This window comes from Erinaceus europaeus, chromosome 8, assembly GCF_950295315.1.
Source record: "Erinaceus europaeus chromosome 8, mEriEur2.1, whole genome shotgun sequence".
NCBI lineage: Eukaryota > Metazoa > Chordata > Mammalia > Eulipotyphla > Erinaceidae > Erinaceus > Erinaceus europaeus.
Genome location: NC_080169.1, coordinates 35,525,973 through 35,542,735, shown reverse-complemented (window position 1 = coordinate 35,542,735; position 16,763 = coordinate 35,525,973). Strand labels below are relative to the sequence as shown.

Below are 16,763 nucleotides of genomic sequence, written 5' to 3'. Positions count from 1 at the left end.
TTTTATTTTATAGAGGATTATTGTCACAGCTGCCCAAGATAGGAGTTGGCATATCTTACCTTTTATCAAGCTGTCATCTTCCTCCACCATCAGACACAGGATCTTCACACTTAGTCTTTAATCTGCTGTGATACATCACATCACCTGGACATCTCAATCTGGAAAACCCTTAGGATCTTGACAAGCAAACATACTGTTCTGTGTTCATTATTTTAGTTAATACAGAAAAGTCAGAAATTTTGGAGTCTTCTAATGTGAAACTGTTCTCTCTACGCTTATTTCTTTAGCTGCTGTATAATCATCTACATTTTTTTCTCTATCTTTGCTCAATTTCCCTGGACTTTCACATAGTCTATTTTATTATCTTGAACTCTTCCTGTATCTATCCACTTTCCCATTATTTATATTTAAAAGGCTTCCATCCTCTACAAAATACAATTTTAACTCTATAAAAAGACTTCATGATTTGATCCCAGAATTCCTTAACTTGAGCTTCTCACTGCTCTCTCCATTCACATCAACCTGTTTACTAACCTCCAAACCTTCTTGGCTTAATTGCTTCCCTTCTTCCTAGCTTATTTCTTTCAGCCTTACTGAAGACTCATTGTAATGTAACAACATTATCGTGGCTGGGGGAAAGAAATTACCATGTATGGAAAACAAAATGTCAGGGAAACTTCTCTCTTAGCTTCAACTCAGATGTGCCCTCCTGACGTCTCTAGCAAGATGAGTCCCAACTGGTTAGTACTGTTCATTGTAAATTTGAGAGAAAAGTTAGTTGAGGGAGTCTCTCGTGTAGAGAAGTCAAGCTCACTATTTGGCAGGTTTATACTTGAGATAATTTAGCTACAAAGATTTTGCTCTGTGCAATGTTTAACACCTTGTCCCACTGGAATTGTGTCCCACAAAGGCCTCCCTTTGACCTCATCAAGAGGACTATTGAGGGGCGTGGCTGTGTGGAACATAAACAGGTAGGAAAGGGTGGAGCTCTCTAGAGAGGTGGAGAGGCGGGGCTTTCTGGAAGGGGCGGGGCTATGTGGAGGGGGCGGGGTTATTAGGATCTGGGCAGGGCCTTCAGGGTTGCTGGCAGTTCTGCTATTCAGCCGGTGCTCAAGGTGGCCGCAGACAGCGCGGGCGAGGTCCACTCAGTCCTGAGGCTGCCCAGGACCACTGCTTCGGACTAGTGGCATCCGCGTAGCGAGCTGAAGTTGGTGACACCCGGGTCTGGTGACTGGTGCCCAGTGTCCCAGCTCCACGGGCGGGAAGCTGCCAGGACTGGGGAAGCCCCAAGAGCAGCGAGGCGGCGCCTCCCTTAGCCCAGGGGCCGCGGCGAGGTTCCTGGGGCGCGGCGCCACCGCCCCCTCCTCAAGCCGGGATCCAAACAGGCGGCCCAGACTCCTCCTCCGCCCTCCCGGCCAGGCAGCCTCACCTGTGGGCAGCGTCGCACCGCCTCCGCGGGTGTAGACGGCACCTGCGCCGCAGTGCTCGCCGGCCTCCGCCCCTCCCTCCCTTCTTCTCTCCTTCCCTCCCGGCGCCAGGCCCGGGCGGCGCACCTGGGCGCGTGGGGGGCTGCGGAGCCGAGGCCTCTGGGACGCGACGTGCTCGCCCTGCCCTGGGAAGACCGCAGGTGGAAGGGGCGCGGTTTCGTAAATCCCAGCGCGGGCCACTGCAGTGGTCCCGGAGACTTGGCCACCGCCGCACAGGGAAGAGTCGCGGCCGCCGCCAGTCGGGCACCATGAACAGCAGCAGCGCCAACATCACCTATGCCAGTCGCAAGCGGCGGAAGCCGGTGCAGAAAACGTGAGTGTCCACCAGCGCGTCCTCGCAGGGCCTGGCACCCAGACACTCGGGTGCGGGAGAGCGGCTCTCCCCATCTCGCAAACGCACCCCCCTCCCACCCCGGCAGTCCAGGGATTAGGTTTGTTCCCGCCATGGTCCCTGGGACAGATATTTGGAGCCCCGCAAGGAGATCAAGGCCTTGGATTTTCCCAGGTTTGATTATTACATTCAAGCCCCTGTTCTTTCTGACCCTCTTGACAAGCCCCCCAACACCCCCCACCCCCACAAACACACACACACACTTGCTTCTCTTTGAGGTCCTGATTTGTTGACAGCTCTGGTCTGCCTTGTGAGGTTGGTGGATTAGTTAACATAAATCCGTCCTAAAATCCCCTTCCACTGAAATTCATAATTGCAAAAGAGGTTAATGGAAGGCTAGTTCTCATTTGGGTGTGTTCTTGGTAGAGGGAGATCTTTTAAAGTGCTAAACACGTGCTGACTTCGTGAAAAGGCCAGAGTGCCCCGAAGGTGTTTTTGATTCCCTGCAGCTGACTTGTGTAATGCTTTTATTTACTTATTTGGATGTAATTTTGTAATGCTCAGCTTGACCTTATTTATAGGTAAAGTATTCAGGAATAGTAGCAGGTATGACTGAGTATAGTGAACTGTATACTTTGGGCTTTTTTTCTATCTCTATTCGAGCAACCTTTTGGGTCCAGCTTCTTTATCTCTTCAGAGATAAAGTTTTGGAGTCTGTTTAAAGTTAGAGACTTGAAACTGGGATTCTTGAAACAGACCTATTGTTTCCTGACAACTTTCTTTAGCTCCCTTTCCTCCCCTTACAAAATTTTTTGGATTCTCATAGATTAAAAACTTGTATTTTTCTCTTTTTTTGGGGGGGGGCGAGTTTTTTGTATATTACAAGTAGTTTAAAACAGTATTTTTCAAAAGTCTCTGTTCTTAAGGCAGATTTACCTCTGCAATGAACTGTGTTTATGCATGTGCTTATTCTTCAATATCTCTGAGTTATCTAGCTCTTTCAGGTTTTCATAAGAGAAGTTAAGAACACATGAAGTCTGCTCAGCAAATACAAGTGTTTGGTTAAAACTTAATTTAGATCGCTAATGCTAACCAAAAAAGCAATGTAAGGTTAATGTTCAGAACTAGTTACTAGTTTAAAAAAGTTTCGTTATTCTGGAGTTTTAATTCTCGCTTGAAATGTCAGTGGTGATACCTCTTTAGATCTAGTCTTGATAGTAAAAGGATTTTTGTCTACAAGTAAATTGATTAAAATATGGATATACTGTCCTGCAATGTGACCAATATTTGGAATGCTGCCATATCAGTATTTTGTTTTGGTAACTTTGAGATGTTGGCCTACAAGAAAACCAGAAACAAAATCACTTTGCGTTACAAAGAGCTATTTCTTGTAACAGGTGTACTAGTACAGTTTGCCTTAACATCCTTCATGATTACAAGAGGCATTCCAAATACATTCTCTTATATATTTATCAATATAATGTTACAATTAATAGAGGTATTAGAGGTTTTATGGTCAGAAAATATGAAGGTCTTCCTGATGTATTTTTAAGTTACTGTATTTCGGAAGGACAGAAATGATTTCTTTAAAGGCAGTCAAATGCCTTGATTTTGTACTGAAATGTTTGATATTTGCGGATACTAGCTAGTAAAAATGTTCTTTTAAAGATTATACCCGTTTTGCTTGTGTAACCCACACCTTTTTTTATTTTATCGTATTTCAGTATGTTTATGTATTTCAACATACTTCCTGACTTTAATATTATTTTGTTTACTAATCTCTTGTGATACAGTATAACTAAAGCATTTTTATATTTACCTTAATTTTAGCCAAATGCCCATTAATGCTTTATTGAGTAATATGTATTACCTCTAACCTTATAGACCTTCTAAAGCAGCATATTACATCCTACAATAAGCCAGCGCTGACATTTGCAGAGTTGTGTGAAACTGTTTATAAATGCTATTTGAATGATAAATGGTTGAATTTATGTTAATCAAAGCTCATTTTAGGAATGTGATTGTTAAGATTAATATTAAATTTAGTATGATTTTTAAAGCTGAATTAACTCATGCCTTATGGGACCTAAAATATGCCAACATTGTCAGAAGAAAATAAATCTTGTTTGAGCTAAAAATGTTTTGAAACTAAACTTTAATTCCGTAAGTGATGGGCAATTTATTTTACTTAAAGAGGAAATATGCTGTGACTTAAACATATGACTGTACCTACAGATATCACTTAATCAACTCATAAAATTTTAGAATTTAGGTGACATAATTTTACCAAAGACTCTTTAGTCAGTCTTCAACTGAATTTATTAAACAAGATAAACTCCCTCTAGTGGCAAATCAAATATTGAAACTTATATGTATTAGTAGGAAATACATCCTGAATGTATTGACTTAAGCCCATTAAAACAGTTTGTCTATAGAAAATAAAGAATTTGTTTTTCTTTGGAGTAATAAGAATTATAAAATTAAAGAATCTGAAGTAGCATTTGCCCAATTCATGTTCCTAATGTGTGGAGGGGTTTTTCAAAGGAAATTCAGTAATTGATTCTATTATAATTCCCTTTAAAATGCTCTATAGCTAATTATCCAGTTTTAAATGTTTCTCTTAGTTTTTTTTTCTTCTTTTTTTTCTCGTTTTATTGCCCTGGCCATGAAAACATTGTTGTTGAGTTCCTTTATTATGACCCATGAAGATAGGTTCACTACTGAATTAAATAGAGTGCATTTTTCTCTAGTGATGGTTTTGGATATATTTTTGAAGTTTATTCACATGGGTGAAGTTTGTGGTACTTCATTTTACCATATTTTAGGAAGTTAGTACTGAATGTTAAGTAAATGACATCCACTTAAAAATTGTGTCAACAGTAATCTTCCAACCAGAAATTGTGAAATTTCAGGGCTGAAAATAACTGATCATTAGTTGATATTATTTACTTTATTAATATATTAATGTTAATATAATATAAAATATTTTGCTTACTTTTCTTTAAAGGAGGGAACCAATTTCCAGTCATTTAATATTTGAAAAGTATTTTAGAGTACCCTTGAGATCTGGGAGTTTCTTTGCCACTTATTGCTTGCTTTCTTAGAAAAAAAAAAATTCCTGTGATTGGAATCGTAAGTGGAATACAAAGTGTTGTAGTGGTTACAGATTCTTTCCTTTTCTATTTTATAATTGATTTATTGTATATTTCTGTCTCATCTTCATAACATTTGTATCTATGCTTGGGTTTCTGGTCGGTTAATGGAGAAAGACTATGCATTTTGGTCTCCTAGTTTCCTTTTTCGGCATAGCATTCTAGAGAAGGGTAGTTGCAAAAAGATGTGTGGCCTACATTCACGAACTTGGAAGTGCTACCTGCCTTTCAAATCTGATTTAAATATCAGTTCTCCATGAAGTCTTTCCCCATTAGTCTACCTTAGTTCCCCATTAGTCTCATATTTTTCCTAAACTCCTTCAACATCACTTTTAGAGCACTTACATTATTGAGCAATGCATTGTTTGATTTTTGCCTTGTTTTAGACTGTATATTATTCTCTTGGAAAATGTAAGAACTTTATTTTTATTTTCAAACATATACGTTTAGCATTGATTTACAATACTACAAGGTTTTGGGAGTGTAGTTTCACACACACACCCATGCAAACACACACACTCACTACTGCATCTACCACCAAAGTTTTCTTGGGACAGGGAAATAGTGTAGCCTGTTAGAGCACAAACCTTGATGCCCCAGGTTCAGTCCAGCTTATGCTAGATTTGAGCAATGCTTTGTTTCTCTCTCATTCTTATTCAGAGAGAGAGAGAGAGAGAGAGGAGATTCATTTTTTTGACATTGTAGCAACATATTTAAAATGTTTCTGGTGACATAAGTATAGTAGACTCAACTTAGTCAAGAAAGAAATACTGAAAAGTGTAGCTATAGAAAAGGAATTTAAAAAAGCATCCTTAGCTTTTATTTTGTTTTCAGGATTATGAAAGTGACAATGCTACTTTCTAGAGTATTAATACATGTTCTGAGTTTTCACCACTCCCAAGTGTTGTGCCGGAAATGATTTCATATTCCTTACCATAAAATTTACATATCAAAAGTGGGGACTGGGAAGAAGTCTTTATAACTTATAACTTTATAACTTATAACTTTATAACTTTATAAACTTTATAAAGTTATAAAGACTTATAAATCTTATATAACTTATAAATCTTTATAACTTATAACTTTATAAAGTTATAAAGACTTATAAAGTCTTTATAACTTTATATACAGTAAGAGAATGAAGAAATTCTCTCAGCCAGAATTCTCAAAAATTTTTGAAGGTATTGTTTACATTAATAGAGCAATAAAATATACAGTTGTATTCAGGTTAACAGTGAAATTTGACATTTGTGCCACATATCACTGCTCCAACCTTATATGAAGTATATGATTTATGACTATAAGCATATCGAGAGATGCATATGTATGGATAGAAGCCATGCGGGGGATAAAGAATGGATAGATTTAGAAGTTGGGCTTAATTGGGTGTAGCAGAGATGTGGCAGAGATTTATTGAGGATTAAGTCAACTTAATAGCTGTTGGATGGAGAGTAATGCTTCACTGAATACAGATGATGGGGGTGCCTGCATTATGGAAAATATGAGTGAGAAGCCTACCAGGTATAGGTGCTGTAAATAAAATTAAGTACGTAGCCTGAAGCAGTAAGGATAAATTGAGTCTCCCAGAGAAAAAAGCTAATAGAGGAAATTCAGTCCTGCACTAGGTAATTTCTGTTAGAAAATGTCACTTTATGAGGTCTTGGAGGTGACACATTGGATAAAGAGTATTGCTGTCCTTAGTTTGATCCTCAGCAGGGATAGCTGGATCTCTTTCTTTCTCTCCTATCTTTCTAGTAGAATCTTAAAAAGGTAGGCGGTGGGGGGTTGGGGGGGGGGGGGAGGCAGGCAGTACTACAGTGGGTTAAGTACACATGGCACAAAGTGCAAGGACCAGCATAAGGATCTCAATTCAAGCCCCTGCCTCCCCACCTGCGGGCGGGGGGGGGGGGTCTCTTCACAAGCGAAGAAGTAGATCTGCAGGTGTCTTTTTCTCCCCCTCTGTCTTCCCTTCCTCTCTAGTTCTCTCTGTCCTATCCAAAACAACAGCAGCTATAACAATAAAAGCAAGTGCAATAAAAATAGGGAAAGAAATGGCCTCCAGGAGCAGTGGGGATTTCTAGTGCAGGCGCCAAGCCTCAGCAATAACCCTGGAAGCAAAAAAAAGGAAAGAAAAGAAAATATTACTCTATAACAAGTATAATAGTATATGATTAAGCTGAGTTAAACATTTGTCAAGTTTATTTCAAAGACTGGTCATAAGTAATTATCGTATCAGACATTTTAATTTGGGATATTACAAAGTCTTTACATTTAGACATGCTGTTGGACTTGTTATCACCACTGCTTTAGAAAAGAAGTATGATATACAGCCAGCTAGAGCCTTGATTTCGCAATAATTTTGATTTACAGATTGGAATACGATTTTTTTCAGGTTAAGGTTTAAAAAAATAAATATAAAGTGATCCATAGCCTGCCCAAAAATTTGTGATCTCACTGTTTCAGGAGATGTATGGACCCAGATCTACTGAATCCAATTTTACAGAAAATACTTGAATTTCATTTGTAGTCTTTTATTTATGTATGGTAGTATATATTTTTAATAAATTTAGAAATAATACTAATAAAAGTAATAGCATAGTTCAAGTCAAATGTTACACTAATGTAGGATTACATTGTGATTTTTTATTACTCTGTATATTTCCAATATATAAGGATAAGTGTCAAGTATTTTCACAAAGTAGTTTTGAATACTTTCCCAAATTCAGTGACTAATTCTTTCAAATTATTACTTCTAACAACAGTAGATTTGTAATGTTAGATCCAATGGGTATTTATCAGCGCTGACTTAGTCAACTCTATGCATTTACTTTGTTCAGTGATCTCCAATATATTCTTCCATTTTTCTTTCTGTATTATTTTTCCTTTGTAGTTATTGTCTGTCTTCTCTTTATTCTTGTACCTGCATGCTAGTATCACTGAGATCAATCCTTAGGTGTCTTCTTTGCTTGGTATACCTTCTATAGGCAATATCCTGAGTTACAAAGTCATCACTTACAAACGCTTCTCACACAAAATGCTTTCCTCTCCATTTATTCTCAAACTTAATCAGTCAGCAGGTCATTTTAGCTCAGTGAGCTTTTGATTCTGGCTCAAGCTTTGTGCCAATGTATTTTCACATATTACAAATAAATATTCATGTTAGCAAGTTACCAGTCGGTAGAGAATTGTATGGCTGTGTACTATAGGTAAAAGCTAAAATTTAATTGCTAAATTGGAGAAATAATTAGGGTTAACTTTGATTTTAAATTTGATTAAAAATACAGGAGGTGACCTGGAAAATAGTCCTTGTTTTCTTGTTAATTTGTAATCTTAAACCAAACCAGTTTTTATGACTGACATAAAGTCCTGTGCTTAGGTATATCCACAATATCTCTCCTATATATTGCCCCTGTTAATGCTTCCCTGCTTTCGTACTCAGACTGATTGTTTTCTCCTCCTCCTCCTCTTCCTCCTCCTCCTCCTCCTCCTTTTTTGGACATTTCTGAATAGCAAAGATTTTCATTATTAATCCACTTTGTGTCAAATGCTATGCAGTGTACTGGGAATACAGAAGTGATTAAGTTTACATCTAATGTCAATAAAAAATATGTGTATTTAGTTTATGTAACACCTAGGATGTTGATTTCATTCATTATAATGATAATATATTAAAGCTATAGCCTATATTGCATTGTGTAATGGTGCATTCTCATTTAGTGCAGGATTAAATATGTAAACAGCCAACCCAAGACAGGCAACAGTATTCCATGGAGATAAACCTTTAAATGTCTTTCTTGTACTGCTGTTGTTGTAGCTTCCTGGTCATATAGGTTTATCTTATTTCAGTGTGTTTTATTACTGAAAATACACCAAAAGTACAGGATTGGATTTCATTTTATTTCTGGAAGAATATTCCTAAGTGGAATGTTTACAGAAGACATTTTCAACCAATAATATAAGGTATAAAATTAGTACTGAAGGAATTAATTGTGGTAGGTTTAAGTATTCTGCTTGACAAATAGAGCAGATCTAAGAACAAGGAGAGGCTAAAAAGTAACATCTATGGGAACCAACCAATCATCATTAACTCTGTAGTGCAATGTAAAAGAAAAAGATACTAGGAGGAAATGAAGCCAGTGAAACAGGAGGTTGTAGAAAGATCAAAATTTTGTTTGCTTGACAGAGAGATGTGGATTGTACAGAGCTACTAACAGACTTGAGTTAGCTAAGTGACAATGGTTTATATATTAGAACACAGTGCTCACTCTAGTGAATGCTGTCTGCATCCTATTATTTCCTGTCATTAGAGTCAGTTTAATAGAATGCAAGACTGGTCCTGTGAATCCCAGCTGAGTGTTTAAGAAGATTCAGATACATAAGTCCAGTTTTTTACCACTTCTGTGGGAATACTTGCTGTTCCCTATATTCAGATTTTTTTTTATTCTTTTGTTTTTTTTCATGTTTCTATTTGAACATCACATCGAGAACATCTGGCTATCAAAACCATTACTTTCTCCCCACCCTTACCCTTACCCATAACCCCTCCTATATATATGTCAGCATTGTTTTATTCTGCCTTTAGGTGCAGGGATTTAACCTGGAACGTCAGAATCTCAGGCATGAAAGTCTTTTGCATAACTATCTCCCTATACCCCTTAGTTGTTTATTTTTTCCTTCTTAAGACGTAATAGTCTGAAAAGTTATATTTGTATTCACTTCTGCATCCCTCCACTGGAGTGTAAGCTTTATGAGAACAGGAACTTTATTATTGTTTTGTTCACTGCTCAGTATTCTGTGTTTGGTAACCTGGTGGTTACTATTTATCTATTTTTTCAGAGTGACCTCCACCATCTTCCCCTTTTCTTTCTTGCACACTGTTGTTCCTTCTTCACATATGCTACTTCTCACACTTCACCATTCCTCAGTCATGGCCCCTCCTTAAATCCTTTTCTTCTATGAAGGCACACCATTTTCATATACCATTTTCCTATATAATTATTTTTTGAGAGCTTCCATACTGTTCTTAGCTCTGTACCACTTTTTAAATAAATGGAAGAGTGTTTTCCTGGACTTCACAAGACATCGTAGATGCACATAAATATTTCTTTGAGTTAATGTCCAGTAGAGAATTAACCAGTCGAGGAGAAAATGCATTATAGGCAAAACTAAAATCCAGTTGACATACTGAAGAAATGTTTCTTGAGTTTGATTATAAATGTAGTGTGATTAGCGGGAAATAATTAGGGAGCCAGTCACCAATTTTAGTTATATTTATAATTATACGAACCATCCAGAGAAATTACTGATGAATACTGATCGATAATATTTTTGCCGTTTTTTAAATTTATTGCTCCATTTTGAGTGTCAAACTGTAATAGAAAATTAGAAATAGACAAATTCTAAGAAATTATTCAGGTAGAGTAAAGGTATGTTACAATTTCATATTTTCATCATTTTTGTTTTAATATTCAGTATTCACATAAATTAAAATATAAATTACTGGGAGTCAGGCGGTAGCGCAGCAGGTTAAGCGCAGGTGGCACAAAGTGCAAGAACTGGTGTAAGGATCCCGGTTCAAGTCCCGGCTTCCCACCTGCAGGGGAGTCGCTTCACAGGCGGTGAAGCAGTTCTGCAGGTGTCTATCTTTCTCTCTCCCTCTCTGTCTTCCCCTCCTCTCTCCATTTCTCTCTGTCCTGTCCAACAACAATGGCATTAATAACAACAATAAAAATAATAATAACGACAAGGGCGACAAAAATGGGGGAAAAATAGCTTACAGGAGCACTGGATTCACAGTGCTGGCACCAAGTCCTAGCAATAACCGTGGAGGCAAAAAAAATATATATATATATATATATATATATATATATATGATTTAGGAATGTTTTGATTGAATAAAATAAATAACTTAAGCCAATTTCTATATATATATATATATATATATTTTTTTTTTTTTCTTACCAGCACACTGTTCAGCTCTGGCTTATGGTGGTGCAGGGGGATTGAACTTGGGATGTTGGAGTCTCAGACATGAGAGTCTGTTTGCATAACTATTATGCTGTCTACCTTCTGCCCTCCAATTTCTACTTTTTAAGGTTATATAAGGTAGTTTAATTTAAAAAATGGCTTTGCTAGAGTCAGGAAGAATCTTGGCTGTAGATAGAGAGCATGGGCCTTGCATGTGTGAGACCTTGAGTTCAATCCTTAATAAGAAAACAGGAAAGACAGAAACAAACATTATATCACAAAGGGCAGAGCAGTGCTCTGGTCTCTCTCTCATAAAAATAAAAATAATTGTTGTATAAATAACCCAGATAACTTTTTATCATTCTGGCAAATGGATAGGTCCAGAGATATGATCTAAAAACCCCACTCTTTTAAAATAACAATATTTCAGCATGGGTATTTGCTGATCTGTCAAGTTACTTTAAATAACGAATTTCTACAGAAATTCTACTGCAGGGGAGTCACTTCACGAGCGGTGAAGCAGGTCTGCAGGTGTCTGTCTTTAAAAAAAAAAGAAGAAATTCTAGCTAAAGGATTGGCTCTTAACTATGAGAATTTTTTAAAAAGCGTAAATAACCAAGTATACCAGGTATATTTAAAATTGTGCTAAATGATGGGTTTCACTGAAATTTCTAATGAAGAAATAAACTATAAAAGATACATACAATAATAACAGTAAAAGGGGCGGTTGGTAGTGCCGAGAGTTAAGCGTACGTGGCCCGAAGCACAAGGACTGGCTTAATGATCCGGGTTCGAGCCCTGTCTCCCCACCTGCAGGGGAGTAGCTTCACTAGCAGTGAAGCAGGTCTGCAGGTGTTTCTCGTTCTATCCCCCTCTCTGTCTTCCCCTTCTCTCTCCATTTCTCTCTGTCCTATCCAACAACGATGACATCATCAACAACAATAATAATAATTACAACAACAATAAAACAAGGACAACAAAAGGAAATAAATAATAAAAATAAAAGAAAATAATAATAGTAATAACAGTTGTCATATTGTCATTCAATAATTTCTAATACCTAAAGTAAATTTTTTCTTGTTTTTTAATATTGGAAGTTCTTAAGAGTGGGCTGGTGGGTTAACTGACAGGGTTTTAGAAAGTTGTCATTAATGGGATTAAAGTTAAATATAGGAAGCTAGGATGATAAAGATAAGCTTCTTAATATAGGATTATTCTGATTTATTGGCAATATAAGTTATGGAAGGTTGCTTTTGTAGAAGATAGCAAAGCATAAATTTTATATTATATATTGAGAATTTATTAGTTTTCCCCTTCCTTTAACAATGGCTGTTAGGTGGGGAAATATACTATTAGATTTAATTGGAAATCACTATACCACATATGTATAAAGTGTGGTTTTTAGGTGTAGTCTGCATTGTCAATAAAAGTGTTAAGAATTTTACCTATGTCTTTGTTTCTCTTAAGTTGTGAAAGGAACATTTTTAAAGCATTTATGCAAAGGTTTATATCGATTTTAGGTGTTTGTTCTGTTAGAGAAATATTTGAGATATTAATACCATAGTTTGGTTTTTTATCATATCTTTTAAAGGGTTTTTATGGTTATTTTGTTTGTTTTTCAGTGTCAAGCCAATCCCAGCTGAAGGACTCAAATCAAATCCTTCCAAGCGACACAGAGACCGACTTAATACAGAGTTGGACCGTTTGGCTAGCCTGCTACCCTTCCCACAAGATGTTATTAACAAGCTGGACAAACTTTCAGTACTTAGACTCAGTGTCAGTTACCTAAGAGCCAAAAGCTTCTTTGATGGTAAGACAAAAGGTTGCATTATTCTGAGATCCCTTATAAAATATTTATGTTAAATAAAGCTGTTTCTGCTTCTTTGTTGAAAATTGTAGAATTAGCCATCTGTGAAAAAAGTATTGATACATAATAAAACATGGGGCAGTTTAATATTTCTATAAAGCATTTTTTAGCTTCACTCATCAAAGGTACTGTCACTAAGTGATAATGATGCCATCTTTGAAAATAAGTATATTTGGAAATCATTTCATTAGATATGTAAGATTCTAATTCTACTTATTTTAATTCATTGTTTTAGAGCCTATTTTTTTAAAGGAAAGAATGTTAACTCTACTATATTTTGTTTAATTTCCTTTAACATGTCTCTCTAAGTGTGCCATTGTGTTTTTATTTTCAAAATCACATATGCTTCTGATATGTTAACTGGAACTTTATTGGTCATATCAGAGGTTCTCTACCTGGGCTGATTTTGAGGTAGTGAAAAAGTGGCAGAGGGAGAGAAGGAAAGAAATCACAGCACCAAAACTTCTTTCAATTTGTTGAATTCTGGGCTCAGATATAGTCACACACATGGCATAGCAGTGCGCTATCCAAGTGATCTATTTTGTCAGCTTGGGAAATGTAATTTTAAAAAATTGCTTCCTATTGGAATATATACTTCATTATAAAAGTCAATATAATTGGATTTCAATCTCTTCTGTGACTATTTGACTTTACTAAGACTAGTTAGGATCCCTTTACCTCAGTTAGCTCAAACTTTAAAAAATTAGACTTGTGCTAAGCTACTTTTTTAAAACTTTTACATTTTTTAAACGTTTTTAAACATTTTTTAAACATTTTAAAAATTTTAAATGAAAATTCTATTTGGAGAATATTGCCTTGATATTTTTATGTGAAATAATTCTTTTTTCTTAATTTTTTTAAATTGGGGGATTGTTTTACAGCCAATAATAAAAATACAGTAACAAAAATAAAATATAGTAGTTTGTACATGTATAACATTTCTCAGTTTTCCACAGAACAATTCAACCCCCTCTAGGTCCTCCAGGACCTGAAACCCCCACCCCTACCCCACCCAAGAGTCCTTTACACTAAACCCTGTCCAGGTTGTGGTTTGTTTTCTTATTTTTCAACTTCTTTTTATTATTATTTATTACTAGTGATTTAATAATGATGGACAAGATTTTGCAATGAAAGGGGTATAATTCATATAATTCTCATGACCAGTGTGCCATATCCCATCTCCTCCATTGGAAGGTTCCCTATTTTTTCTCTTTCTGGAAGTATAGATCAAAGATCTCTTAAGTGGCACAGAAGGTCTAAGATCTAGCTTCTGTAATTGCTTCTCTGCTGGAAATGGGCTTCGACAGGTTGATCTATACCTGCACCCTGTCTCTACCTTTCCATAGTGGGGTAGGGCTCTAATGAGGGGTGAGGTCCTCTGCCAAGGGAAGGCAGGCTGGTGTCATGGTAGTATTTTTCAACTTCTTTAAATGAGATCATCCATGTTCATCTTTCTCTTTCTGACTTATCTCATTTTACATGATTCCTTCAAGTTCCATCCAAGATGGGGTAAAGAGTGAAATTGCTATTTTTTAATAGCTGGGTAGTATTCCATTGTGTATATTTACCACAGCTTAGCCATTCATCTGTTGTTGGACACCTGGGTTGCTTCCAGGTTTTGGCTATTACAAATTGTGATGGATGAACATACCTTTTTTGGATGTGTGTGTTTGGTTACGTAGGAGAGGAATTACAGAATCATAGGGAAAGTTCACTTCTAGTCTTCTGAGAGTTCTCCAGACTGCCCTCCACAGTGGTTAGACAAGTTGACATTCCCACCAGCAGTGCAGGTGGGTTCCTTTGTCCCCACACTCTCTCTAGCATTTCTTGCTGCTACCTTTCTGATGTCTGACATTCTGAAGTGTTATCTCATTGTTGTTTTTATTTGCATTTCTCTGACAAACAATGACTTGGAGCATTTTTTTCATATATTTGTTGGATTGGGGATCTCTTATGTGGTGACTACTCTGTTCATATTCTCTCACCATTTTTGGATGGGGTCATTTGTTGTTGCCGAGTTTGGTGAGCTCTTTATATATTTTGATTATTAGCCTCTTATCAGATGTATGGCATGTGAAGAGACACCCCCCCCCATTTTGTGAGAGGGGTCGCTTTGCATGGTGGTTTCTTTTGCTGTGAACTAATACTTGATTTCCATTTTTAGCCATTATTATGTCAGAACTAGGTTTTTATAAGAAATCCCCATTATTTTAAATATATCATGTTATTTATAAACACTCAAGAAGAATTAATGATAAAATATCTGTGACCTATATCAGTGGTTCACAAACCTTAACATGCTTATAAATCACAAAGATATCTGAAAGCAAAGGTTCTTATTTAGTAGGTGTAGGTGTGGTCAAAGATTTTTGCATTGCTACATGCTCTCAGATGATGTTGATACTACTGCTTTCGTTGACAAGGAAGTGCCTGGAGTACACATGTATTCATACTTGAATTTGTGTTTAAAATGTCTCACAGCAGTTCATTTCCCAGTGGGTTTATATTTAGATAATTTGGTGTGTTCAGTCTGAGAGACTTGTTCATTTACTTGATTATATAATATTTATTATATTAAATATATCTTTATTATATATTAAATATATATTTATTATATTACATTTTTAACAGTTGTGATCAAGGCAATCTACAATGATTTGAGAATAATGATGTCAGGGAAGGATATAATAGACTTTTAAGTTCCCTTTTATCTATTTAGGAAGTCAGTGAAGTTTAATTTTCTTCTAAGTAGACCTGTTATCTTTGAGATGAGTTGTTATGCTCATGTGTGGATCTATCAACTATACACCATTTTCATGATAAAGCTGAAACTAAAACCCAAAGTTTTTAGATGTGCTATGCAGTTTTCCTTTTTGACGGTATCTCTGTTATCTCTTTTAGGAAACTTTCTAAAAATTTTTTATTGGGGTTTATAGTAGATACAGTTATTGTTACGTATGTAAATTTTCTAAGTTTCTGTAAAACACTCAGCCACAACCTATGTTTTCCTCCACTATCATGCATTAGGACCTGGAAGTCATCTCTGCCTTTCCCAGAGTTCTTTACTTTGATGTGATACACTTTGTTTTATAGGAAAAACTTGTAACCCCCAGATCCACAGTTATTGAAGTGTTGTTCCCAAACAAGCAGCATTGGCAACACTTGAAAACATATTGCCAGACCTTGGACCCACCCTATACCTAAGCAAGAGACTAGCATATTTATTTATTTATTTATTTATTTATTTATTTATTTAGCTAGGTGCTTGTTGAAGTTGAAGATTCAGTGCCATAAATTGTAACCCTAGACACTCTTTGAACAACCTCGCTGAGTGCAGTTCTGCTTCTCAGCATTTATTCACATGATTCCTGGGTGAAGGATTCTAGGTAGGGAAGAGATGCTGTCCGCCCTTAGACAGCTTACAGTGTAGATGCAAAAGAGGTATTATTCTGTGACTCTAGTAAAGATGTATTGACTTAAATATTTTTAGTTCTAGCTCCTCTATTATGAGAAATCAAATTTTATATATATTAAAAGAAAAATGTATAGCTTATCCCATGCTTAGTAATAATAGAGCAGAAATGAAACTTTGCAGAAAGCATCTAGCTGGCCATATAAATTCAAACATTTATTGCATTCCCACGTGTGCATACAAGCAGAATCATATACATAGACTCCAAAGCCAAGCCTGTAAAAAGTGTTTTAGTTTAACAGGGCTTATCCTGTAGTTTTTATTTGTTAAAATAGTATTTTTCAACTCTTAATAAATACGTTTATTTTTAATAAATATATATTTAATAGTAGGAATTTGTTATATTTGTGCTATTCCTTTATCAAATGTATATATATATATGTATATATATATATATATATATATACACATATATATATATACTTATATACACATACATCATTTTAGGCACTTTATAGCCTCTTTGAAAATTTTTTTATATTTATTC

General features: G+C 36.2%; 1 protein-coding gene across 2 annotated transcripts in view; it reads left to right on the top strand.

The window, feature by feature from the left end:
- Positions 1–1,081: 1,081 nt before the first annotated feature.
- AHR (aryl hydrocarbon receptor) overlaps positions 1,082–16,763 on the top strand; it is a 39,294-nt gene continuing 23,612 nt past the window's right edge. For both annotated transcript variants that reach the window (XM_007534482.3, XM_060196137.1), the window contains exons 1-2: positions 1,082–1,800; positions 12,560–12,747. In XM_007534482.3, coding sequence (XP_007534544.1) covers positions 1,736–1,800; positions 12,560–12,747 — 253 coding nt within the window. In that variant the 5' untranslated portion in view covers positions 1,082–1,735. The remainder of the gene's footprint in view (positions 1,801–12,559; positions 12,748–16,763) is intronic.